Below are 23,128 nucleotides of genomic sequence, written 5' to 3' on the forward strand. Positions count from 1 at the left end.
GTGGTGGACTTCATTTTTATAAAACGATTATAACCCGACTTTGTTCGTTGCGTTTTTCAAGGTTTAGCGTGCTTTGGTGATCACTGTGAGGATTGAATGATGTGTAAAACATGCCTGTATCAATAGACTGTAGGTGCTCTGGGTGTGGTGACAAAGAGTAGGGTTGAACTTGAACTTACAAAAGGCGTACACCTGGGCATACCATATAGATAGCACTAGGGTTGGGTTAAACGTATGCATGATTTCACAAATATACTCAAACATTCTACAATCAGGTAAGCTTGGCAATTGGGTAATAATGGACACCAGATCTAGCTAGACTAAAGACAAGTCTCAACGTTTCGAGACCCTTTAAGGTGATTACTTGTATCCTAAGCCAACTAAACATAACTATTGGCTTAAATCAATCGATTATATATGGTTAGAAATAGACTGCCGATTTTGATTTTAATACGATATTGACATTGGTATGTTTCGCTTTGAGTTGTTTGAAACAACATAGATCTGCGCGTGAGTGATGTCTCATGATCGCCGAGCCCTACTAACCTGCGGAAAAGTGCGTCCTACCACACTTTAGGCAGTCCATTTCAACATCGCCTGCTACCACCACAAACAATCTCAACATTTCGTATCACATTAAAAATTCACAGTCTTCACATGCAAAGGTCAAAATAAAAAAGAAGCGCCAAGCCGCACACACGATTGAACAAGAAAGCAAATACTTTTTCCCAAACTACGGAAATATACAAAATAGTCGAACCCTTTTTACTAATAGCGTTCTCTATCCCCCTCCCCCAACCGTCACCAAGTCACCCACCTCCAAGAACAACGGAAATTTAGTTGTTCTCAGGGCGGAGAGACCTGACGGCCTTTCCGGCGCGCCAGATCTCCATGTTGCGGATCTCCTCCAACTCAGCCTCGAACTTCTTGCGGTACTCGGGGTCAGAGTTGTACTCGAGGGAGCGGGTGGTCTCCTTTCCGGTCTTGACGGAGTCGTAGAGGTCATTGAAGACGGGCTTAAGGGTGTCCTTGAAGCGGTTGGTCCAGTCGATGGCACCACGGCGGGCAGTGGTGGAGCAGGCGGCGTACATCCAGTCCATACCGTGCTGTTGAATTCTATCAGTATTTTCTATTATCAAGGGAAAGAAGCTGTGTTGGTGAACTTACTCCTCCGATCAAGGGGTAGAGAGACTGGGTAGCCTCCTCAACGGTCTCGTTGAAGGCCTCAGATGGGGAGTGGCCGCGCTCACGGAGAACCTCGTACTGGGCGAGGAACATACCATGGATACCACCCATCAAGCAACCACGCTCACCGTACAAGTCCTAATCCCTCGTTAGTCTCAATTCCATAAAGAACCAAATAATACGTGGGTATGACTCACAGAGTAGACCTCCTTCTCGAAGGTGGTCTCGTACATGTAACCGGAACCGACAGCGACACCGAGGGCAATAGCCTTCTCCTTGGCCTTGCCGGTAACATCCTGCCAGACGGCAATGGAAGAGTTGATACCACGGCCGTTCTTGAAGAGAGTGCGGACGGTACGTCCAGATCCCTTAGGAGCGACGAGGATGACGTCGATGTCAGTGGGGCACTCGACCTTGGTCAAGTCCTTGAAGACGGGGGAGAATCCGTGGGAGAAGTAGAGGGTCTTGCCCTTGGTGAGCTGGGGCTTGATAGCGGGCCAGGTCTCGGACTGGGCAGCGTCGGAGAGAAGGTTCATGATAATGGTACCCTTGGAGATGGCCTCATCAACCTCGAAGAGGTTAGTGCCAGGAACCCAGCCATCCTGGATGGCATCCTGCCATGAGGCACCGTTCTTTCGGACACCTGGGTAGATGTTAGTGACAATGTTTGGTGGGTGAGATTGGACGAAACATACCAATGATGACGTTCAACCCATTGTCCCTCAAGTTAAGACCCTGTCCGTGTCCTAAACCAACCATTAGCCTTTAGAACAAAGAACTAAGGACAATAATTCGGTTAACAAACCTGAGAACCGTATCCGATCAAAGCAAGAGTGTCGTTCTTGAAGTACTCCTGTGAAACGAATAACCATAAGATGCTGTTCCTTTACCCAGGACAAAAAAAGAAACACTGAAGGAGAAAACTTTTTTTCTCCTTCAATATCTATAATTGTGACTCACCAAGAGCTTCTCTCTGGGCCAGTCGGCACGCTCTACACAAATTCCATCAGCAATTGTTCCCCAGAAAAAATATTTTTCATAAATACTCAAAATCAAGTGAATTGAGTCACATACCGTAGACATCCTCCTTAACACCAGCAAAGTCAATGGTCTTGATACCCCTCTTCTGGACCGCAGCTGGGATACGAGGAGCAACAGCGACGGTAGCTCTCGTGGCAGCAAAGGCAGTTGAGATAGCCCTCTTCTGGACGGGCGCCGCAATCTGGCGGGCAACGTTTGAGCGAAGGGCTCTGGTGAAAGTTCGTGATGCCATTGTTGGTTTGTATGGGTGGTGTGGGGAGGGAGGGAGGGTTTACAAAGGGTTTGGGGAAGGTGAGGAAAGCACGGAAAGGATGGGGGACTCTTCTTTTTTTTTTCAGTCTCCTCAATTTGTATGGGGTTTGATTTTTCGTGCTTTTTTTTTCTTTCTTTTCCGCGTGGGGAAAGGACTAGCCAAGATAGGGCCAGGGTCACAACCGGGTGGGGTCTTGGCGTATGTGGAACATCTAATAAATATTACTGCTGGTCAATCATTAACATAACGGGCCTCTTGAATTCACCGAGGACACATATTTCTTCATACATTAATTGCACCTGTTCTAGAGGTAATTTCATATTCCTGCCAAACACTCGTCAATTGACTTAACGTGCGGTAATATTCTCAAGAACCCTGCACAAAAAACACTTACCCCAGATTATCCAAATAAACCACCATCACATCCATCACAAGTGGCCACATAAGCCTTTGTAAACGCCCTTTCCCGTGTAACACCTGCAGTAGAGAAATTTTTCGTTCTGTTTCAAAAATGTACCGAGGGCTGATGTCAGCTTGTTGGTCTTTCGTAAACTCAAAAGCCTACTGCTGCGGGCCTGTAGAGCAACATTTCCACACATCAGCACTCCCACAACACTTCTTTGGTAAAGACTTCAAATTCTACCACTAGATTAAGGGAAATTGAGCTCAACCGGTCGAGAGTGCCCGATATACAATTGACGTAGAGGGCTTGATTTCTAAAGTCAAGGGACCAAGCCCAAGTAATTGCTGACAAAACCATGTGTATGTATGCAGGTATTAATCTAAGCCAACTGTCAAAGCCAGCCAGCCACAACTTCGGTTCACAGCCCATCACTCGTCACAGCCAACCCCCCAATGACGTCTAGTGTTAACATACCTCTAGAAACAATAACCAAGATTTCTACCAAGCTCTATCACTCCAAGGACACGTAGAAGCGCTCCGATAGAATGGAATAAATGGAATAAATGGAATAAATGGAAAAAAGATATGTTTAAAAAATCGCTAACTAACACCGCCCCCGCCCCTCGAAATAACATCGACCGCCATCGATTTAAAACATATTCAAGTCATCTAGACATAAAAAGAGAGCCGCCCCCATGAGCTCCTGGAAGGTATAATGAAACGAGAGATATATAAGATGTTGCAAAAAGGAAAAGGGGAAGGAACACAGCCAAAACGCAAAAAGCAAAGCAGAGCAAAATCAAAAGAAGAGAGGGGGAGAAAAAATATGACACCATCTATTTCATCTTGAAGCAATTGGAAGACAAAATTAAATAGTGAACATGACCACATAGGAAGTCAATAACAAAGGAAGAACAGGAAAACAAGAGAAAATGGTAGTTAAAAAAAAAAAAAAGAAGAACTCATGCCCACAGACGCCCGTTCCGTTTCCCCCACTCCTCTATCGTACCAATGATGATGAAGGACGCTCCGGTTTATTTCAACACCTTATCGAACTGGACGTTCTTGATATACCCACCCTGCATGGAGCTCTTCACATTCCTCTTGAAATTCTCTCTCGTGAGTCGGAGATCCTCTGCGGCTTCCTTGTTCAACGGGTCGGACGGGTTTGGCTCGAGGAACAAGAACTACAACCCCGAAAGTCAGTCCTCATACATCCACCCAACACCAAACACGCCAGAAAAGAAGAAGCAAAACATACCTGCAACCCCACGATCACCGCATTCAAATTCAGGACCGGCTTCCAGTCCTCACGCAAGATGTTCAGGCAAACGTTACCCTCAAGGTCGATGTTCGGGTGGTAGATCTTTTGTGTGCACTTAACCTTCGGCGGCTCATGCGGGAAGTTTTGGTTAATCGCGAACGTAAAGTTGAACGATCCGCCCTTATACATTCCTACAACCTATCAACTCCCACTCGACCCGATATCCACAGAGAAAAGAAAGGACACTACAAACCTTCATCCGGCTCAATAGTCAACGTAAAATTCAATATATCCTCCGGGTCCGGGAAGTTCGTCCTCATCGTCGACGGTAGCGCCAACTCCGTAATATCTGTACCAGGCACCCAATCAGCCCACACTCGCATCCCCGCCATCGCCCCCCCTCCTCTCCCGCATCTACTATAACAAACCTTTCTGAGCGCGCAGCTGAGCAGCCGTCACCTTCTTCTTCTTCGGGCCGCCCTCGGCATTAGACGCCGCCTGCTGCTGCTTCTGCACTCTGTCAGCTCCTGCTCGTACTGTACTGTACTGTAGTACACTGCTCTTCTATATCTAGGAACTTACCATAGACCAGATCTTCAACATGATGGACGGCTGTTAGGTTTCGGGTGGCAACAGGAGTGTGATGTTGATAGCCGGGAGTAGGAGGTAGGATAGTGATGGCGAGTGAGTAAGTGAGTGGGGGGGTGTCAACAAGAAGAGGAAGCGAACAACTCCTTTCTTCCTGGATGTGGTAGATAGTAGAGTGTAGGCAGTTGACAGGTGTAGCGCGGGGTAGGTAGGAAGGTAGGAAGGAATAGATTAGTAGTAGTGGTGTACGATGCACAGAAACTCGCTCGTGGTTGTTGGTTGGGTGTAGAATAGAGTGGTGGGGCTCAACTAAAAGTGCACTGGAAGGGGGAAGGGAGGAGGAGGAGCAGGAGAGCAGAAGAATCGAGGAGGAGGAAGGAAGGGAGGAAGGAAGATGCCGGTGAACAACCACGTCAAGATATCTCTCTACTGTCTACAAGCAGGTACTCCCACTCTCACTCGAACACTCTACTCTACTCTCTGAAATCTCACTGACTGGGCTGAACTGGACCGAACAGGGGGGGAATCTCATGCAAGTAACTGTCCGTACCCACGAACGAACGTGCTGGGCGGGCAAAGTTGGTATGGCCAGCCGATAACGACTTCTGACAGCGAGAACCTCGAAAGGCTTCTTTGGCACTATACCGTAGGTGAGGATACATGTGGTTAGTATGTAAATACCATTCTACTCACTCGCCAGTCTCGCCTACTTACATACCCCACCACACGCTGCACACGCACGACAACGTCAGACCGCCAAAAAACCCGACCCCCTCGGTCACGATCGGAATATCCTGATCAGGTACCAGACCTCTCATTTGCGCAATTCAAAGGGTTTCCAATTTTCTCCGAGCGTATACACTACATGGGCCGCGAAAAAAAAACAAAGGAATAAAAAATCAATAATCAATCAATAAACTGAACTGGTACTAAAAAAGAAAAATCGACTTGTTTGTTTCTTATGCCAGCGCATTCAAAAGATGAATCAAAAACTCACAAAAGAGGCAAAATTCTGCTTGCAAAAGACAGAGAAAAAACCGAATCAATAAAACAGAAAGTGGATAATAAAAAAGAGAGAACACCGATACCCAAAACCCTGATACCCCGCCTAACCTATCCTTTCAGTATTACAATTTCTGGTTCCTAGGTAATCAACCCCATTCCCTTACAAGACTCTTTCACACTCCTGGAAAGCCTCCTCGTCGCTTGCATCAAGCACGTCATACTCATCATCAGTCAAAAAGCTGTCGAGGTCATCAGCAATGGAGTTGATGTCGAGGCCATCGTCAGAGTCTTCTGGCAGGCTCCTGGTGTCACCAGAGGTAACGGAAACAGCAGGAACGGAAACAGCATCAACTTCAATCTTGGCAGAACTTGCAGAACTCAAATCTTCAACGGATGCAACGGGGCTCTCAACGGGGAGTCTAGGGAAAATCATCTGTGATGAGGCCTGTGAGCTGTCAACCACATCTTCAAACGCCTCGGGTTCAACCTGCTTAGGCTCCTCGACCTTGGGCTCCTCAATCTTTGGAGCCTCAACAACCTGGATGTCACACCACAATTTGCTTCCAAATCGGGTTCCGTCAGGAGCAGTCAAACGCCAGTACGAAATGTGGCGGCGGTTGGCGTGGAGAGGTGCCTTCAAGTTAACAGTGAAGCTGACAGTCTCACCAAAAGCGACGTCATGCTCGATCTTTGTAGCGTTAATGCTCTCGGGCTCAAACATGTAGTCTCCAGCAGTGAACTGGGGCTGAACACCGGCAGGCCAGCAGGTTGGGCCGCTGTTTACCAACTGCCAAGTCTGAGAGAAATTTGAGCCAGCGACCATTATAGCACCGTCCTGGATGACCTCAGAGATGAAGTTGGCCTGGAGGGGTTCCTCTGGCTTCTCCTTCTCCTCCTCAACATGCTCGATGTGTTCAGGCTCTCCAACGCTGCTTTCTGGCGCAGGCACATACTCTTCTGTAGGCTTAACATCTACAACAGTCTGCACTTGAGTGGCAGCGTTGGAGGTAGATGCAGGTGGGTTATAATGACCATCGCCCATAACTCTAGAGTTTTGTGAATCTGGCTCAAGGGTTGTGACGTGAACGTTGCGAATAGGGGACTTGAGCTTGATAAGAGGATGGGTCGCATTATGGGTGTTGATGGGCGAGGCCTCACACGACGCACAGAAGTCGGTATCAGGGCAGACAGCGCACTTGTACCTGTCACCATCGATCCAACTACGACGGTGTTTGTCGGCACACAGAGGACCATCACAGTAGACACCGTAGTGCTTGGCTGTGTTTCTTCTGGTGTTCACATCCATAGTAGGAAGTGGGTCATAAATGGGGACAAAGCGATGCCCATGATGGTTGAGTGGCGCAGTGACGATGCACTTGGAGCAGTAGTCCCAGTCGGGGCAGCTCATGCACTTATGTCTAACGCCGTATATTTTCTATATCTAAATTAGCATAAGGAGTTTTTCTGAATGTTTGTTTTAACCACTTACACCATCACAGCCATCACAGCGCGCGAAGTGGCAGAAGTTTCTTCCAGGGGAAAGAAGACTGGTTTGAAAGGCACTAAGCTTGGTCTCGGGTGTGGCGGGAACGAACTCGTGGCGAGGATGGTGTCCATGCTTGCCAGCAACGTGACAACTAATGCAAAGGTCGTAATCGGAGCACTGAACACAGCTGACAAACTCCTTTTCAGGAAGAACTGCGTAGAACTGTAAGCATTAATCAAAACAGGTGACATAGTTGATATACATACCAACAATGCAGCAGTTGCACGTGCGTGTAAGCTCATGCTCCTCCTCTTCCTTCTCTTCGACAGCAGGTTCTGGGACTTTTGCCTTGATTGACTCCGTGACGCTGGACACGATGGTTCCACCGGTCAAAGTACGCTTGATCAACCAGTGAGAAGAGTCCTTGCAGTGAGTTCCACGTCCGACACAAGCCTGGCAGAGATCATAGTCTCCTTTATCACATATTCCACAGTGGTAGTGCACATCATAGATGTTTCCCTCACATGAGTCACAGAAGATGGCGTAAGTGAAAGCCGGGGACTTGATATCAAGAACCTCCGAAACAACAGAGGGGGGAGAAACCACAGAGGGTGCCGGCTCGGGAGCAGAAAACGGAGCCGGAACTGGGGCCTCCTTCTCGTGCTTCTCAACCTCTTCGCGGACCGTCTCGCGCAACTTTGCAAGATACTCCTCGCCATTCAAGAATGACGAAACAGCGTCAGCCACAGCTCTATCAAGCTGGGCAGGAGATACCTCCACAGAAGCCGGAGTCGCCGGCTCTGGTGTGGCGACAGCAGGTGGCGAAACAAGCGAAGTGGTTGAGCGGTAAGCCGGTGGCGAGGGGCGAATCTCGGTAGTAACAAAAGAGCTGCCTCCAGAAACAACTGTTTTGCCGGTTAGCTATCAAGCAAAATGACCCAAAAAGGAAGGGAGTGGGGAAAAAAACGTACCACTCTCCTCGGCACCTTGGTAGATGATTGTAGCCTTGAACCTCAGCTTTAGCTTAGCTTTGGCAGCTCTGTACAGCTGCTTGTAGACAGCCGGGTTCTTCGGGTCGAGAATGACATAGCTTCCCGCGCTATCCGAGTATCTTTCAAAGACCACCGTCTGGTCATCCGGAATCACCAATAACTCGCGGAGCTACATCAATACGAAACACATCCCATTAGCGTCATGTCATGTGGGCCCGATGATGATAGTCGGGGTTGGTTGCCTGAAGGTAGCAACATAGGACCAAACGCAACAAGCGAGAACGTGGGCAGGCTAGAAAAAACAAAAAACACACACAAAAAAAAAAAGGAGATGGGGGGAAGAGAAGGGAGCGAAAAGAAATAAAGTACCTTATGGGGGAGAACATTCGCACCAAGGTCTCTCAGGGCGAGCTTGAACCGACGTGTCTGGTTTCCAATGGTGACCTTTGCTGTGATGAGAGTATCGGGTGGCAGAGTACTGTGGCTAGCCATGACGACGATGGTACTTTATTATGTACCGTTACACTGAACTGCTGCAGGTGGTAACCGGGGGGGGGTCAGGTCGGGGTGTGGGTGAGTGTATTGTTGTGAGGTGAAGCACTGGCAGTGGGAAGAGTTGAAGAGTGAAAGAGAGAAGAGGAAGAAGAAGGGAAGAGAGAGAGGAAGGGAGGAAGGTTGGGGTAGAAGACGCAGTGTGTGGTGAGGGAAGTGTGAGTACTAAGGCAGGCAAGGTAAGTGTAGGTATGACAGATCTTCTTCTAGCGGCGGTACTCAGCAGCACGACCCCCAATCCTCTAACTCATGTACCTTACAAAGTGGTAGTCTCGCCTCCAAACCCCAGCTTGTGTGTGAGTCTACTGTCTACCCTATCCCCGTAACGTAAGAGGCAAAGGCATCGAGAGAGGGTGGGCTGTGACGAAAAAGGAGCGCGAGAGCGCTCAAAAGCTCCCCCATTACGCAAATCCCCACCTCTACTCACTTCATCCTCACTGACCCCCCTCCACCCCCACCGCTGCTTTAAACCTCTTCGGAAACACGACCAGATCATTCGCGCCTAAACTCCAGTGGGCGAGAGCCGAGCCGGGAAATATTCCCTTATCGTTATCGAAACCCGCAGGCACTGTAACCATCTACATAATGTAGGTATACTTGAATCTCGTGCGTGTATCGAGTGGGCGCTCTCCCCAAAGCTCTCCTCTTCCTCTTCCTCTTCCTCTCATTTCGCCTCACTCGCCATCCACAAGACCCGCAAGAAAACACAAAGAGCCTCATCCACATATTCTCAGGCATCCAACCACAGACTACGGACATACATACGTAACCCGCCTAACGGCAAAGCTGCGAATCGAAATCGAAAATCGGTGCATCTGGATGGATGGTAATCACTCAATCACAAGGGAAACAAACTTTGACTCTAACGAGGCTCGAACCTCCCCTTTTCTTAAACTCTACGTACAGACACCGCCTACTTTTCTGCCAGTTATGTATGCTGCCAGTCAGGCAAGCTCAAGCTCAACCGAGAAAAGTAGGCAGGCACACACATGTGTAATCAGGCTCGAAGTTATAAATCCGAGAGTACGCGCAGACGTCGTAAGCAAGACAGTGACCTCGAGTCAAGGGCTCACCGCCGATCACCAGGCCCCCCACAAATTGACTACACTTCACATCACTTCAAATACACTTCAAAACAACTCGAAGATTCCACACACACAGCTCAAGATAAAATTAATAATCCCAACCGCTGTCCGCCCAAACCAACCTGACCCAACCCACCCAACCAAACCAGACATAAAAAAGTTGAAAGCGTGAAAGAAAAAACCCCGATGGGTAGGTGAGAATCGCAGAATGAGGTAGAAAATAAAGAAAAAAAATAGAAAAGGAACCCAGGCTTCTATTACGCATGCACACAACAGCCCCGCCACCCTTTTTTTTATTCAGAATACCCGAGGAATATGGAAGAGAGAAAGAAAGAAAACCAGAAAGGAAAGGAGAAAGATCAGAGGAAACGATCGGTAGGGGGGAAAAGCGGTTCCTAGAGAGTAAGAGTATTGATATTGAAATAAAAGAAAAAGGTTACAACTGCACTTAAGGAAAAAAGATCCTCCAGATGTCCGTCCAACCCGGAACGTGAAACATTTGACAAGGGAAAAAAAGAGAAAATGCAGTGGTTCGTTAGTAGTAGACGGAGGTAGTTAGAGAAAAGAAAAGAAAAAGCCCTTTAATCCTTTCGTGCCAAAAACAAAAACAAATAATAAAACGAGATTTTTTTTTCTTTCGTGAAGTCAAAACGCATGAAAATCAGTTAACCTCATACAAGTCTCAAAACAAGACATCAAAAAAATGCGATCAAAAAATAACGACGCATACAACAAAAGGCGGAAAATTCCGAGATGATACCACAGCAAACCAAAGTAAGTAAACCGCAGACTACAAACGAAATGACTGTAATAGGAAGGGAAGAAAAAGAAAAAAAAAACCCATCTACTGAGCATAGTAGACGCCTTGCTGCTGAGGAGGAGGACCCGGAGGATAATAGTACACCGCCCCGTTCGTGGGCACACCATTCACGGAGCCATCCGGCGCTGGGGTGACCGCTGGGGGATAGTAGTACTGGTTCGGGTCCCACGCTGGAACGTTTGGAACAGTCGAGTAGAAGACCATTCCGTTACTCTCCTGAGCAATCGTAGTAGGGCCAGAAGGTGTGGCGGATGGCACAGGGGGCTGGGGTTGATGCGGTTGGACAGGGTGCATGACATAATGGCCGGGAGCCCCATTTGGCATGGGCGAGGGGCCAGAAGGAACATACGGGGGTGGTGGGGGGACAAAAGTCCGGGGATCATGGTGCATTGGCTGCTGGTGGGGCATTGGGTGTATCATTGGCTGCTGGGGGTATGGGTAGTAGCCTCCTTGTGGTGGATATTGGGATGGGTGGAAAGATCTAGCGTGGACAGCGCCTTCCGGGATGTGCGAGAGTGGTGTTCCCGATGTCTGCGAAGGGTAGGACGGATGCCTAGAATGGGCGTACATGTTGTGTGGGAGATTGGGAGTGGGGATATTCTCAGGATAGACGCCATTGTATCCCTGGTAATGCATAACTGCCGGCGAATCAATCTCAGCAACATTAACAGCCTTTTGAGGGCGTGGCTGATGCATAGGGATCTTTGGTGTAGCCCTATGCTCACGGTATGGAATAGGGTTCACTGACGGGGTGTAAGATGGCGGTGGGTGCTGGGGTACCACCTTGGGAGTGAGCGCCTGAGCCGGGGCTTGGCCTGTGTTTTGAGGTGCTGCTGCTGGCGTTTGCTGCTGCTGCTGCTGCTGCTGCTGTTGCTGTTGCTGCGCTGCTGGCATTTTAGGCGTACCAGGTCCACCTGGAAGCTTGACGATAGGCCTTGTTGGAGTCTCTTCCAAAGGCCTCGACGAAGATGCGTCAACAACAGCGTTTGGGGCCTGGGATTGGCTTTGTGGCGACGGCTGCTGTTGCTGTTGCTGTTGCTGTTGCCGTTGCTGTTGCTGCTGCAACTGCTGAGGATGTGGGTGCTGCTGATGCTGATGCGTAACCTGACCTGCTGCCTGAATTATGGGCCTGACCTCGTGCTGCAAAGAGGATCTTCTCGACATACCCACTGAAGGCGAATAGCCAGTGGAACCTCCGTAGACACTTCTTCCCTGGCTGTAGAAATTGCCCCTACCCCGAGCTCCCCCGCCTCTGATATATCCAGAACCCCCAGGCCTCATAGCTCTGGGGATAAAGATGAACGACCTTGTAGGACTCGGATAGATGTACCGTACAGGAGCATCTGGAAGAGCAATTCTGACTGGCTTATCTCTCCGCAGCGGAGGCCGGTGGTACGGGAGCCTTGTGTAAACCTTTGAAGGAACCTCACTAAAGACTATGGGATCCTTCATCTCTGGAAGATGCACCTGGATCTGCACGGTTCCTTTATAAACCGTCCGTCCAAAGGACCGCGGTGTGTCTCCACCTCCGCGTTGGCGGTTTCCAACAAAGGACTGATTGTTGTTGTTATTATTGCTGTTATTATTCTGGTAGGCCGGTTGCGGGCGACGTACTTCCTGGTGTACCTCCTCGTGCATATCGTGTTGCCACTGCTGCTCTAAAGGTGTTGGCTGAGGAGCAAAGTCACTTCTAGGATGTCAGCCCATGTCCTGAAAGCATGGCAATTGAGTTACTCAAGAATTGAGAATTCATCTACATACCCAGAGTACCTTCCTCTGCCACCTCTTGCACCGCCTCTGAAAGGCCTGAACCCATTGCTCCCTTCCGCATGCCTATGGTCATGTAGGTAGAACCCTCCTCTGTTGGGTACAAACGTTGGGTCAGCGTCCCTGCGCTTCTTGTAATCCTCGTGGTCCCCACGCCTCTTATCCTGGGGCTTCTCCGGTGTCTTCCCATCCTGGGGCGCCTCCTCCTCCGTGCCTTCCTGGTCCTGTGGCGTCGTTTCCGTAGCACCCTCCTCTCCCTCTCCTTCCTCATCCTCCTCCTCCTTCATGTCCGTGAACTCCACGACTTCCGCATCTTCAGTGCCCGCATGCCATTCAACATCATCTCTGTCTCCTCGCTCACCGCATGCACCTTGGTGCCCTTCAGCGCCTTCCCAATGATAAGGACAGATTTCCCATTCCCCTTTGCCTGCTGTTGCTGCTGCTGATCCCCGGCGCCGTTGACCACCACCGGGCCCCCTTCGTCCGCCTCGTCGCCCTCATCATCAGTCAGCGATCCCTCCGTCGCAGCATCATCGTCACTGATTCCCGAGTCGTCAGTAAAGGAATCTTCCTCAACGCCCAGCTCCTCATCTTCATCCTCCTTTTTGCCTCTGCGGCGGGAGACGATCCGGTTCTTGCGGCGCGAGACACCAGGCATGATTCGCTTTGGCGGGGATTTCTGCTTTTGGGAGAGGGGGGGGGGGGGGGTAGAGAGAGATAGAACCGCTACAGCGGATTCTGTGGAGCGCGCGGGGGAGAGAGAGCCGGAATGAAGGTTTGTTGGGGTGTGTGAGGGTGGTGAAGTGAAGTGGATTTATAGTTGTTAGTTGTTTTATCCGTAGAAAATGTTGTTAATGGGGAGAAAAGGTTGTTAATGACAGCGAGCGGCGTGTGGGTGTGCGCGCGCGCGGGGGTGTTGTAACTTGCTTGTATCGAATGAGCAGCAAACGATTGAGGAGCAAGGTTAAGGGATAGAGATCGTCAGACGAAGGTAGAAGAAATAAAAAAAGGATTCCTTCTTATGAGATTTTCAAGAAGCTGTGGGTCGGGGATAGAGGGGGTGGTGGCCTAGTGGGTTTTTGATTCTTTTTTTTCTCTCTCTTGTGAACTCTTGTCCCGGCGGATCGATTAAAATAAGCTTAAGGATGTAGGTTTTTTTTCTTTTCTTTTTTTCGTGGGCTCGTCAAGTCATAACAAGTAACAAAAAAAAAGAGAGAGGAGGAGGAAGAAGAAAAATATCACTATCACAATCCAAACAAAAAAAGAAAAGAAAGGAAAAAAAGAGAGTGTGTGAGCGAGAAAACAGACGGGCTTTCTAGCTAGATCTGCTGTGCTGCTGTGCTGCTGCGGTGGCGAAGAAGAAGAAGTAAAAAAAATAAAATAAAGAATTATATGGTAGATATGATGTAGTAGTAGCAGATATAGTAGTGGCGGTACTAGTAGCTAGGATAGGACGGTGCGGGTCGATTGGCAATTAGGTGTTGGAATGTCCGTTAATACTAGCGGGAGCGAAGCAGCGCCAGTGTCCGTTATAAGAGAAAAAAAATATTTCTCGGGGGAGAGGGAGGGAGAGAAGGCGCGGGACGCAGGCTCTTAATGGTTGGCCGGGTTGGAGATGGAAGATGAGCTTGTGTGATAGAATCTCAAGCTGGGGGACGCAGGAGTCGAGGAGAAGGATCGAGGAGGAAGGAAGGAAGGGGAGAGGAGAGGGGAGGAGAAGAAAAGAAAAAGAGCTGCAGATTTGAGTAGAGTACAGATATCGTGTACTGGATGTTATGTAGGTAAGGCTAGCTACCTAAGAGTGACAGCAGCAAGCAACTAGCACTAGTAGAGTCTGAGTAGAGTACAACAGATTCTGTGTGCAAGTGTAGGGTATGTAATAGTAACAGCACTGGGCAGCAGCAGAGATTGTGGGAACACTACAGCTACAAGCTAGCTCAGCTACCTCTTAAGATCTTGCTACTATCTGCACAGGGAGATAGATAGTGGATAGAGGCTGAGTGTATGTATGTCAAATGTGGATAAGTTATGTATGTAGCATGTAGGGATAGGGATAGAGAGAGAGAGCGCTGTTAGAGATAGGGCAAGGGGAGAGGGATAGAACGTTTCAGAACACGAACAGCAGAGGAAGGAGGGGGAGGGGGAGGGAGGGAGGGGGAGAGAGGTGTGTGGAGGAGGTAATAGTGGGTATTGTAAAGCTACTTAGCTAGCAGCTACTGTAGGGAAGATGGATGGCAGGCCGCAATAATCAAGGCAAGCAATGATCAAATATCCTCTTACTCACTCACTCCGCACTCGCTAACTTTTTAGTACATGTATGTACTCATAGCTGCTGCTGTGTTCTTCTGCTTCTTCTGCTCACTCCCTCTAGCTCTTCTTCCCCTTCCATGCATGTATGCAGCCGCTTCCCCTTCCCCTTTCCCTCTCTCTCCTCCTCCTCTTTTCTTCCCTCTGTGACAGTAGCTATGATACCACTCACTTCCCAGGCTTCTTGCTTCTCTGCGTCAGTGCCAAGTCTCCTCACCTGCGAACACCTTCCCTCTGCTGCACTTCCCCAATTCCACCCAACTAACTGACCACAACACAACCTCACACCTTTGAACCTCACACCAAATTACAAGCCCTCACATCCGGAAAAACCACAACCCACAAACCTGCCTTCTCCTCCGCCTCCGCCTCAGAAATGATATATTATCATCACTCCCCATCCAACCATCAACAAAGGAGGAGCAGAGAGAGAACAACAATTATCAGGATTTCCACGAACAGCATCAATCCCCTTGTTCTCTTTAATTCGAATTCCCTCTCCCCCTCCTCCTCCACCACCCCCCCCCCCCCCACTATGCCCCACCAACAAAGAACTCTTATCCGATATTATCCTCTGCATGATAGACACAATCCGGAGATCTCAAAAAAATAAAAAGAAACGCAACCAACTCTCGGACGCTTGGACGCTTGGACGCACTTCTCCCATTATCATTTTCCCACGCCCATGGGCCAATGATAGCGGTGCCGGCCATGAACCGGCCAACAACCACCGACAGCATCAACGGAAAAACTAAACTCCCTTTCCACCCCCCTCCCCCCCAGAGGGCCTACCTAAAAATAGGGTAATAACATGGCAACTGATATATTACCCAGACTACGAGTAGATCGTAAGTACTCGTGTTGTTGTTGAACATTCTGGTCTCTTCAAACCAGGCCACACCGAAATCTAGAACTCCCATGCAGCCCTCCGCCTATGTGCTACGGCCAATCTAGAACTCCCATGCAGCCCAGGTAGGCACTCCACCCAACTGCTCTACCTACTCTACCCTACATACCCAGCCAGCCACTCCAAGGTCAATCTCAGACAGCATGCGCTGCGGGTAGATGTACCGTACCTACCGTAGGTACATTGCCGCCCGCCAGCCCACTGCCCTACCGTAGAGTACTCACTCGCGAGAAGAAAAAGATGAAGAATTTCTGCAAAATGCATATGCGCACCCCCCCCCCCCCAAATAGAAAATGTAAAACCCAGGTACTCAATGCTCGGGGCAGTAGAAAGTAGAACCGGGAAATGCAGGTTTGTGGTTCGCCAATGTCTGCGCGCGCTAGTAGTTGCGTTTTTCTGTAGGTACTTTTTGCCTGCCCCGGGTATCTACATGATGTATGTAGAGTACCAGAAAAGCTTTGCGTCTTTCTTTCCCCGCGGTCCGCTCATAAAGCAGGAGAGTGCCAATGGATCTGTGTTCTTACCAACATAGAATACTGTAGGTAGATACCGACCACCGCCCAAGTTGGGGCCAATCACGTGCCACAAATCATTGGGACAGGCCTACATATCTAACAAAACACATGGTCATCCGGATTGTAATAATCATGACTGAGCCCGAGCCTTTTGGATGGGGCGGGTTATACACTCAGGCACTCGGATACTCGAATTCGTTCTTTTTCCTAACATGCGTGCATACTTGGCATACTTGTACCTACATACATGTAATGCCCTTACCCAAGGGTGTTCGTAAAGTGTGCAATTGCAATTTTGTAGGCAATTTGATATCAAGCTAGTTCATGATCATGGTTAGTTAGGTCGCCTTGGATTAGTTGTTCGCGGTCTCCCGCCATTGTCTTATGGGATGTACGTATATATACTCATGCGTTAATTAAGTTCTGAGAATTCCTGGTATTTAGCAACGACCCCACAGGATTTCTCAGGACTTAACGCGCGAGTACGTGATAGAAAAAAAAAAACCTAGCCGGCGGCCGTCAAGAAACAGGGTGCTGGAAATATCATATAACTATATGTGTAGGTAAATTCTGCCCAATTAACGGGGTACGTGCATATATTCTCCACTATGATATACTCAACTACGTCTTCTATAAATTCGTAAATTCCTTCAGAGAGGTTAATTAGAAAGATTTATCTTGTATCTACTTGTACTTGTACTTGATTGGCTATGTGGCTATGTGGCGCTGGGGGGTTGAGCGGTAATTGACGCGGAAAACGTTTGGGTAGGCGCTTTACATACGTTTATGTATTGTAGATCTACATGTATATGTAGGCAAAATCAAACAGATACACTCAGGCACTACACTACTCTACTGCGGTAGAACAAACACTAGACAATAACTAAATTTAAGAGCAATCAGAGGCTGTCACTCAGGCACTCGGGCACAGGCAGATATTGAAAAGCTTCATTCAATTCTTCCTTAATCCCCCCATCTGCTTTTTTTTCTCTTCGGGTTTCTTAAAATTCTTCTAACGCCTAACACACTATGTACATACAGCTAGCTAGCCAGTCGGTACAGCCGGTACAGTTCGCAAGCAGACCGCAACGAAAACGAGAACTACACCTAGGCTAGGTGGTGGTAATAGGTAAGTAATAATAAGTATAGTAGTAATAGTAGCTAGTATAGCAGTAGTATAGGTAGCGGTATAGAGTAGAGGTATGATAGGAGTACTACAGTAGTGAAGTGTAACAATGCCGGTGTAGTGGAAAAGAGTAAACTCAAGGAAAGGAAAAAAGAAAAAAAAAGATATCAAGAAAAAAGAGATGAGAAGAAAAAACGTGGAAAAGAAAAGGGAATAATAATAATGCTAACAATGCTACATCCACGTACCCACCCAGTTGCAAACCTCCCCCCGGGCCCCGAAGATGAATGTCTAACCTCGGCCATGCAATGGAGCTCTTTAGCCTCCGCAAATTACTGTATGTGTAGTGTAGTGTAGGTGTAGTCCTACAAATCGACCATGGCCATATGCCATGCTTAAACAGCAAAAAAAAAAAAAAAAGGATAGTATAGCTGGGTGACAAAAGTAACCGTGATTTTACATTGCAACCAGATTTTGTATGGGAATGCGTCTTGAAACAAGTATAACTCCACAACCATAATAGATATGAAATAAAGGATTGTTTAATTAGAAATCCTTAGATTGATAGAACCTATCCCTTGGGTATAAATCTCGAGAACTGATTTTGGGAGTTGGTCGATTTGGGTAATTTTTGCTGGTTGCTATGTAAAATCATGGTTACTTTTGTCACTCGGCAATAATACTAAAAAAAAAAAGAGCCACATCAAATCATCACCATCATGCGTAACGCATCAAAAGAAAACCACCCTAATTCCTAACTACCTACTCCCCTCCCCTATTCCTTCCCCCCCTTCCCCGCCCCCGCCGCACCAGTACTCTTCCTCTTCAACCCTCCCTTCCGCCCCCGTATATACGCCTTCGCCTCCCGCACCAGCCCCGCATCCTCGGTGCTCGTCCGCAGCGCACGCAGCATCTCGGTCAGGTTCGCCTCACTCGCCAAGTGTGCGCAAAGTCCGGGCTGCTTACCGAAATGCGCCAGCCCGCACAGAGGACAGTACTCGACCCCCATCTTGCGCAAGGCGCACTCCCCGCGAGGGTGCTGCTTTGTGCATGCTTTGCACCGCGGCTCGCCGGGTGTGTCGGCCTGCGGGAGGAGATCAACGCGCCGGAATTGGCCGCTGCTGGGGAGGGGGCGCGGGCGCGGGCGGTAGGCGGCGGCGGAGGCGGGTTGGGAGTGTTTGGCGGGCTGCCGCTGCTGTGGTTGGTAGTGGTGGTGCGAAGCCGCCGGCGGTGGTGGTGACGGAACCCACATCACCGCCGCCGGCGCCATCTCCGGCAGCCTCGGCGCCGCAGGTATAGGCATAGGCATAGGCATAGGCATAGGCATAGGCATAGGCGTCGGCGTATGCTTCGGCGGCCTCCCCCTCCCCGCCCCCGCCCCCGCCTGCCTCTCATGGTACCTCGCAATCCGCTCTTCCAACTCCAGCCCGTCCAGCCCATCCCCCATATCCACGTCCATCTCCTCATCGCTCTCCTCACTCGCCTCATCCACAGCCCGGAACTCCCCGTCGTCCTCTGTCCCCGACGCTGCCCCCGCAGCCTTGCTTGGCCCGTGGTTATACTCGTCGTCCGGCGCGCTGTAATCCACCTTCCGCCGCCGCTTCCCACGACCGAGCTCCTCTGCTGCGGCCGCCGCCGCGGCCCGCGCTGCCTCCTCGCGCTCCGCGAGGAGCTTGTCCCAGAAACCCACGTCGGGATCTTCTTCGGCGCCGCTGTTCTCGCCCAGTCCGCCCTCTTCGAGAGCACCCTTGTCGCTCGCCCACACCCGCGCAAAGCTGAACGCGTTCCCCTCGGCCCCGGCGGTATCGTCCGTCTGTGTCTCTTCGACCGCGCTGCGGTCCAGCAGCCGCTCGACCCCCTCGTCGTCGTAGCGGATTCGACGCTCTTCCTGCAGCCCTTCGTCGTCGAAGAGCGCGCGGGCGCCGAATTTGAGGACGCTTTCGACGTCCACTTGGTCTTCGTCGTCGCTGCTGGTGCCCATGCGCTCGATGATCAGGTGGTCGAGGGACAGCTTCTTCTTGCCGATTTGCATGATCTTTTCTTCGGCCGTGTCGCGGGTGACGAGGTGGAAGACGAGGACTTTGTTTTTTTGACCGATCCGGTGGGCCCGTGATAGGGCTTGGATGTCTTGGTGCGGGTTGAAGTCGGGGTCGAGGATGATGACGGTGTCTGCGGTGGCGAGGTTGATGCCGACGCCGCCGGCACGCGTGGACAGGAGGAAGGCGAAGTCTTTGGAACCGGGGCGGTTGAAGGCGTCGATTCGGCGCTGCTTCTCTTGTGTGTTGGTGCCGCCGTCGAGGCGCTGGTAGGACATGCCTAGCCCCGTGAGGAAGTCCTCCATGACGTCCAGCATGCCGAGGAATTGGGAAAACATCAGAACGCGGTGCCCGCGTGCTTGAAGCTTCGGGAGCATGATGTTGAGCAGCTCCAGCTTGCTGCCGGCCTCGATCAAGTTGCGGTGCAGCGTCTCAGAGTCGAAAGAGCGGTCTTCGATCGCGTCGCTGTAGAAGAAGGGGTGGCCCAGGACCTTGCGCAGCTGCATGAGGACGTTCTTGAGATTGCCGGTTTTGCTCTTGTCACCCGGGTTGCGGAAGATGCTCTTGATGAGGACGGGGTCTTGCGCGAGGATGCTCTTGTACAGCTTTCGCTGCAGGCTGGACATGGTCACGGGCACGATCACCTCCGCCATCGGGGGCAGGAACGAGAGCACCTCGCGCTTCGTCCGCCGCAGGAAGAAAGGCCGGATGAGTTCGTGCAGGCGCCGCACCTTCTCGCTGTCGAGATCGCCGTACTCGTCTTCGAGCGACTGCGCGTCGAGTGTCGGGTCGAGGAACTGAAGGAGGTTGAATAGCTCCCGTGGGTTGTTCTGGAGTGGCGTACCCGTCATGAGGACTTTGTGCCGGATCTTGTAGCCCTCGAGGGCCTTGTAGAGCAGGCTGTCGTCGTTCTTGAGACGCTGCCCTTCGTCGACGATGAGCGCCTCCCAGGGGATGCCCTTGAGGTATTGGCTGTCTGAGACGGGTGTGCTGTACGAGGTGACGACGATGTGGCATTTGAGGCTCTTGGTCCCTGAGTGGAAGAGCTCGTATTTGCGGGCCAGCGAGCGCGACTCGGCGGCGCCGTAGTAGGCGACGACGCGCATGGTGGGCGCCCAGTTCTGGATCTCGCGCTTCCAGTTGGGGACGGTCGAGTGCGGGACGACGATGAGGAAGGGGTAGAGGGAGAGGTCGTTTACCATGATGGAGAGGAAGGAGATGATCTGGATCGTCTTGCCGAGACCCATCTCGTCGGCGAGGATGGAGGTTTGGCCTTGGTGCCACTTGTAGTAGAGCCAGCTGTAGCAGTTTTGTTAGCAATTGAGAATTCTGGTAGAAACGATCATTGACACCGGAATGTGAAAAACTTACTTCATGCCGTCCATTTGGTACTTCATCAGTTTCCCGCCCACGATATAACTCGGCTGCTCCTTCTTCTCAAACGTCTTGAAGTTCTTCCCGCGGACCATCTCCCTCCTCTTCGTGGTGTTCTTGGGCAAGTGGACATAGTGCCCCGCCACAAAGTCCTCATACGCCTTCCTCCAGTCCTCCCAGCGCCCCACCTCAGTACTCTCCGCCTCCTCCTCCTCCTCCTCCTCCTCCTCCTCCTTCTCTCCGTCCTCCTCATTCTTCTCCCCGTCCGCATCCTCACCAGCATCAAGATCAAAAATCCTCTTCGCCCGCCGCCTCCGCAGCCCTTTCGGCTCCGCCGGCGGCACCTCCCACTCCGCCTCCCCGCCCTCGCCGCCCTGCCACTTCACAAACGCCTCACACACCTCGCCGATCCGCGCAACATCCACGTCGCGCTCGCGCCCCGTCGGGACAAACGACGTGTACCGCACGTCATACACAGTCTCGATGCGGAACATGCTCTCGGGCACGGCCTGCTCCGTCGTCCATGCCAGCAAGGGATTCTTCTTGACGAAGTGCCCCCGCATGTGGATGTTTACGCCCCACACCCACGCACCCGGCAGCCACTCGGCCCGGAAGTACGATGTGCCGTGGAACTTGATTAGGTACTCGCGGCTGTCCTCGTCGTAGTCGGTGATGTCCAGGTGCGTGGGGGCGGGGTCGGTCGGTGCCCCCCCCGTTGGCCGCCAGGCGCGGATCGTCTGGATCTTGAGGGTGTGTGTTGCGCACTCGCCGCAGCGGAATGCGCGCGTGTCGGCCTCGTCGTCGTCGAGGTGCGAGGTGTGCCATGCGCGCTTGCAGTGGAGGCAGCGGAACAGCACGAGCGACGGGTTGTACAGCAGGTCCGGGTCGACATCGGCGTCTGGAGTCGTCTCGGCGGAGTCCTTCTTCTTCAAGCTGGATGTGCTGAACGGCGTGCAGGCTTCGCCCTGCGCGTGGCAGACCTGGCATGCTGCGGTGTCGGGTGCTGTTGGGTCTTTCTTGCGCGCGAGGTTGGTGCACCGCTTGCACTGCATCACAAAGTCGTCGTCGGCCGTCTTGGTGACGAGGTGCAGGCGTGTGGTGCGGTTGCCCATGCACTCGATGTGGAACGAGGACGAGCAGCCCTGGCAGTAGACGAGGTTTCCGCGGGCGCGGGAGGGCCCGCTGGTCCCGCAGGTCTCGCACAGCTGCGTGTGTTTGCGCCCGAAGCTGGTCTTGGGCTCGATGAACGGGAAGATCTCCTTGCTGTGGACGACGCGGGTGCGGGTGGGCTGCGGGGTGGCATCGGCCTCGAGGTAGAAGTCGTCGTTGATGTCTGGCTCGGTGTACATTCCGCGCCGCTTGACGCGGGAGCTCTTGCGTGTTGCGGACTCGGACTCGTCGTCTTCGTAGTCGGAGCCATCCACCTGCCGTCGCTTCCCGCGGGCACTTCCGCGGGGTTGCTGCGATGCACGACGCTTGCGGCTTTGGCGTGGCGGTGGCTGCAGGTCGGAGACGACGAGGTCGTCCTCGGAGTCGTAGGACGGGCCGGAATGGGATTGGCCCTTGTATGGAAGCATTGCAGCTTGCTTGAGGGGTTTGGAGCGGGTTCGGCGGGTTGCAGGACCAGCTTTAACGGGTGAGGCGAGCTCGTCCTCGGAGATCTCGAGGGTGGGGCTGCGTTCGGCGGCGGCTTTGCGGGTGAGTGCCAGTGAGGCGATGCGGCGGCGGCGGAGCTCGCGTTCGGGGGGGTCTTGCGGGCGGGAGGCTCCGCGGCGGGACCGGCGGGAGGTGGAGTCTGTCTCTTGTTGCTCCCTCTCGTCTTCTTCCTGCTCTGGCTTGTCCTCGTCATCGTCCTCCTCGGCATCCCGATACGAAGATGCCTGAGCTCTGCCACTGCGGGAATGGCTCGACGTCGGCGGTGGAGGTCTCGGCACGGGCTCGTCGCCCAGCTCCTCCAGCGCCTCGGGGCCGCCTTCAAGCTCAATCAGCTCTGTAAACGACACCTACACCCGTCAGCACAGTCCACAATCCACAATCCCAATCCCAATCCACAATGCAGCTACTCACCATCTCTGTAATTCGATCGACAAACAGCGTCTTGTACCACAGCCCGCCGTCTCTCGTGACCTCTCGTAGGATCCTTAGGACCCTGCGGTCGCGCACCGGCGGGGGGGACTCTTGCTTGATGGGGGAGGAGGAGGGGGAGGGGGAGGGGGAGCGGGGGACGACGGCGTAGTCGCTGCGGCGCTGGCCGAGCTCGGGGAGCGTGGGCAGGCGGATGTAGTGGATCATTTGGTAGGTTTCGGCGGCGGCGTCGGCGTCGTCCATGGAGTCGTCTGTGTCGAACATTGTGTGAGTGGGGTGGGGTTATGTATGGCAAGGGCCAAGCTGTGGGGGTGGGTGTGTGTCTGTTTGCTTCAAT

General features: G+C 51.7%; 7 protein-coding genes across 7 annotated transcripts; 2 read left to right on the plus strand and 5 right to left on the minus strand.

Moving 5' to 3' along the window:
- Positions 1-836: 836 nt before the first annotated feature.
- Positions 837-2,458, minus strand: LAJ45_07996 (uncharacterized protein; the record flags this gene model as incomplete). The annotated part of the gene is made up of 7 exons (XM_046117550.1): positions 837-1,106; positions 1,168-1,323; positions 1,383-1,828; positions 1,881-1,931; positions 1,991-2,069; positions 2,146-2,177; positions 2,260-2,458. The coding sequence occupies 7 exons, from the start codon at positions 2,456-2,458 to the stop codon at positions 837-839; spliced, it is 1,233 nt and encodes a 410-aa protein (XP_045969199.1).
- Positions 2,459-3,916: 1,458 nt separating this feature from the next.
- LAJ45_07997 (uncharacterized protein) lies at positions 3,917-4,749 on the minus strand (the record flags this gene model as incomplete). Its single annotated transcript, XM_046117551.1, has 5 exons — positions 3,917-4,069; positions 4,144-4,337; positions 4,400-4,495; positions 4,575-4,656; positions 4,729-4,749. 5 exons carry the CDS (start codon positions 4,747-4,749, stop codon positions 3,917-3,919), a joined length of 546 nt encoding a protein of 181 aa, XP_045969200.1.
- Positions 4,750-5,128: 379 nt separating this feature from the next.
- On the plus strand, positions 5,129-5,532 carry LAJ45_07998 (uncharacterized protein; the record flags this gene model as incomplete). The annotated part of the gene is made up of 3 exons (XM_046117552.1): positions 5,129-5,177; positions 5,253-5,384; positions 5,435-5,532. 3 exons carry the CDS (start codon positions 5,129-5,131, stop codon positions 5,530-5,532), a joined length of 279 nt encoding a protein of 92 aa, XP_045969201.1.
- A 367-nt stretch (positions 5,533-5,899) lies between these two features.
- On the minus strand, positions 5,900-8,709 carry LAJ45_07999 (uncharacterized protein; the record flags this gene model as incomplete). The annotated part of the gene is made up of 6 exons (XM_046117553.1): positions 5,900-6,172; positions 6,227-7,174; positions 7,229-7,437; positions 7,492-8,130; positions 8,197-8,386; positions 8,587-8,709. The coding sequence occupies 6 exons, from the start codon at positions 8,707-8,709 to the stop codon at positions 5,900-5,902; spliced, it is 2,382 nt and encodes a 793-aa protein (XP_045969202.1).
- Positions 8,710-9,592: 883 nt separating this feature from the next.
- On the plus strand, positions 9,593-10,026 carry LAJ45_08000 (uncharacterized protein; the record flags this gene model as incomplete). The annotated part of the gene is made up of 3 exons (XM_046117554.1): positions 9,593-9,595; positions 9,676-9,792; positions 9,856-10,026. 3 exons carry the CDS (start codon positions 9,593-9,595, stop codon positions 10,024-10,026), a joined length of 291 nt encoding a protein of 96 aa, XP_045969203.1.
- Positions 10,027-10,698: 672 nt separating this feature from the next.
- Positions 10,699-13,099, minus strand: LAJ45_08001 (uncharacterized protein; the record flags this gene model as incomplete). Its single annotated transcript, XM_046117555.1, has 6 exons — positions 10,699-11,790; positions 11,841-11,890; positions 11,943-12,228; positions 12,289-12,361; positions 12,436-12,722; positions 12,803-13,099. 6 exons carry the CDS (start codon positions 13,097-13,099, stop codon positions 10,699-10,701), a joined length of 2,085 nt encoding a protein of 694 aa, XP_045969204.1.
- A 4,972-nt stretch (positions 13,100-18,071) lies between these two features.
- On the minus strand, positions 18,072-23,055 carry LAJ45_08002 (uncharacterized protein; the record flags this gene model as incomplete). Its single annotated transcript, XM_046117556.1, has 3 exons — positions 18,072-20,631; positions 20,704-22,709; positions 22,774-23,055. 3 exons carry the CDS (start codon positions 23,053-23,055, stop codon positions 18,072-18,074), a joined length of 4,848 nt encoding a protein of 1,615 aa, XP_045969205.1.
- Between the last annotated feature and the right edge of the window lie 73 nt (positions 23,056-23,128).

The sequence above is a fragment of the Morchella importuna genome (assembly GCF_003444635.1).
Source record: "Morchella importuna strain M04M26 chromosome Unknown Morimp01GS027, whole genome shotgun sequence".
Taxonomy (NCBI): Eukaryota; Fungi; Ascomycota; class Pezizomycetes; order Pezizales; family Morchellaceae; genus Morchella; species Morchella importuna.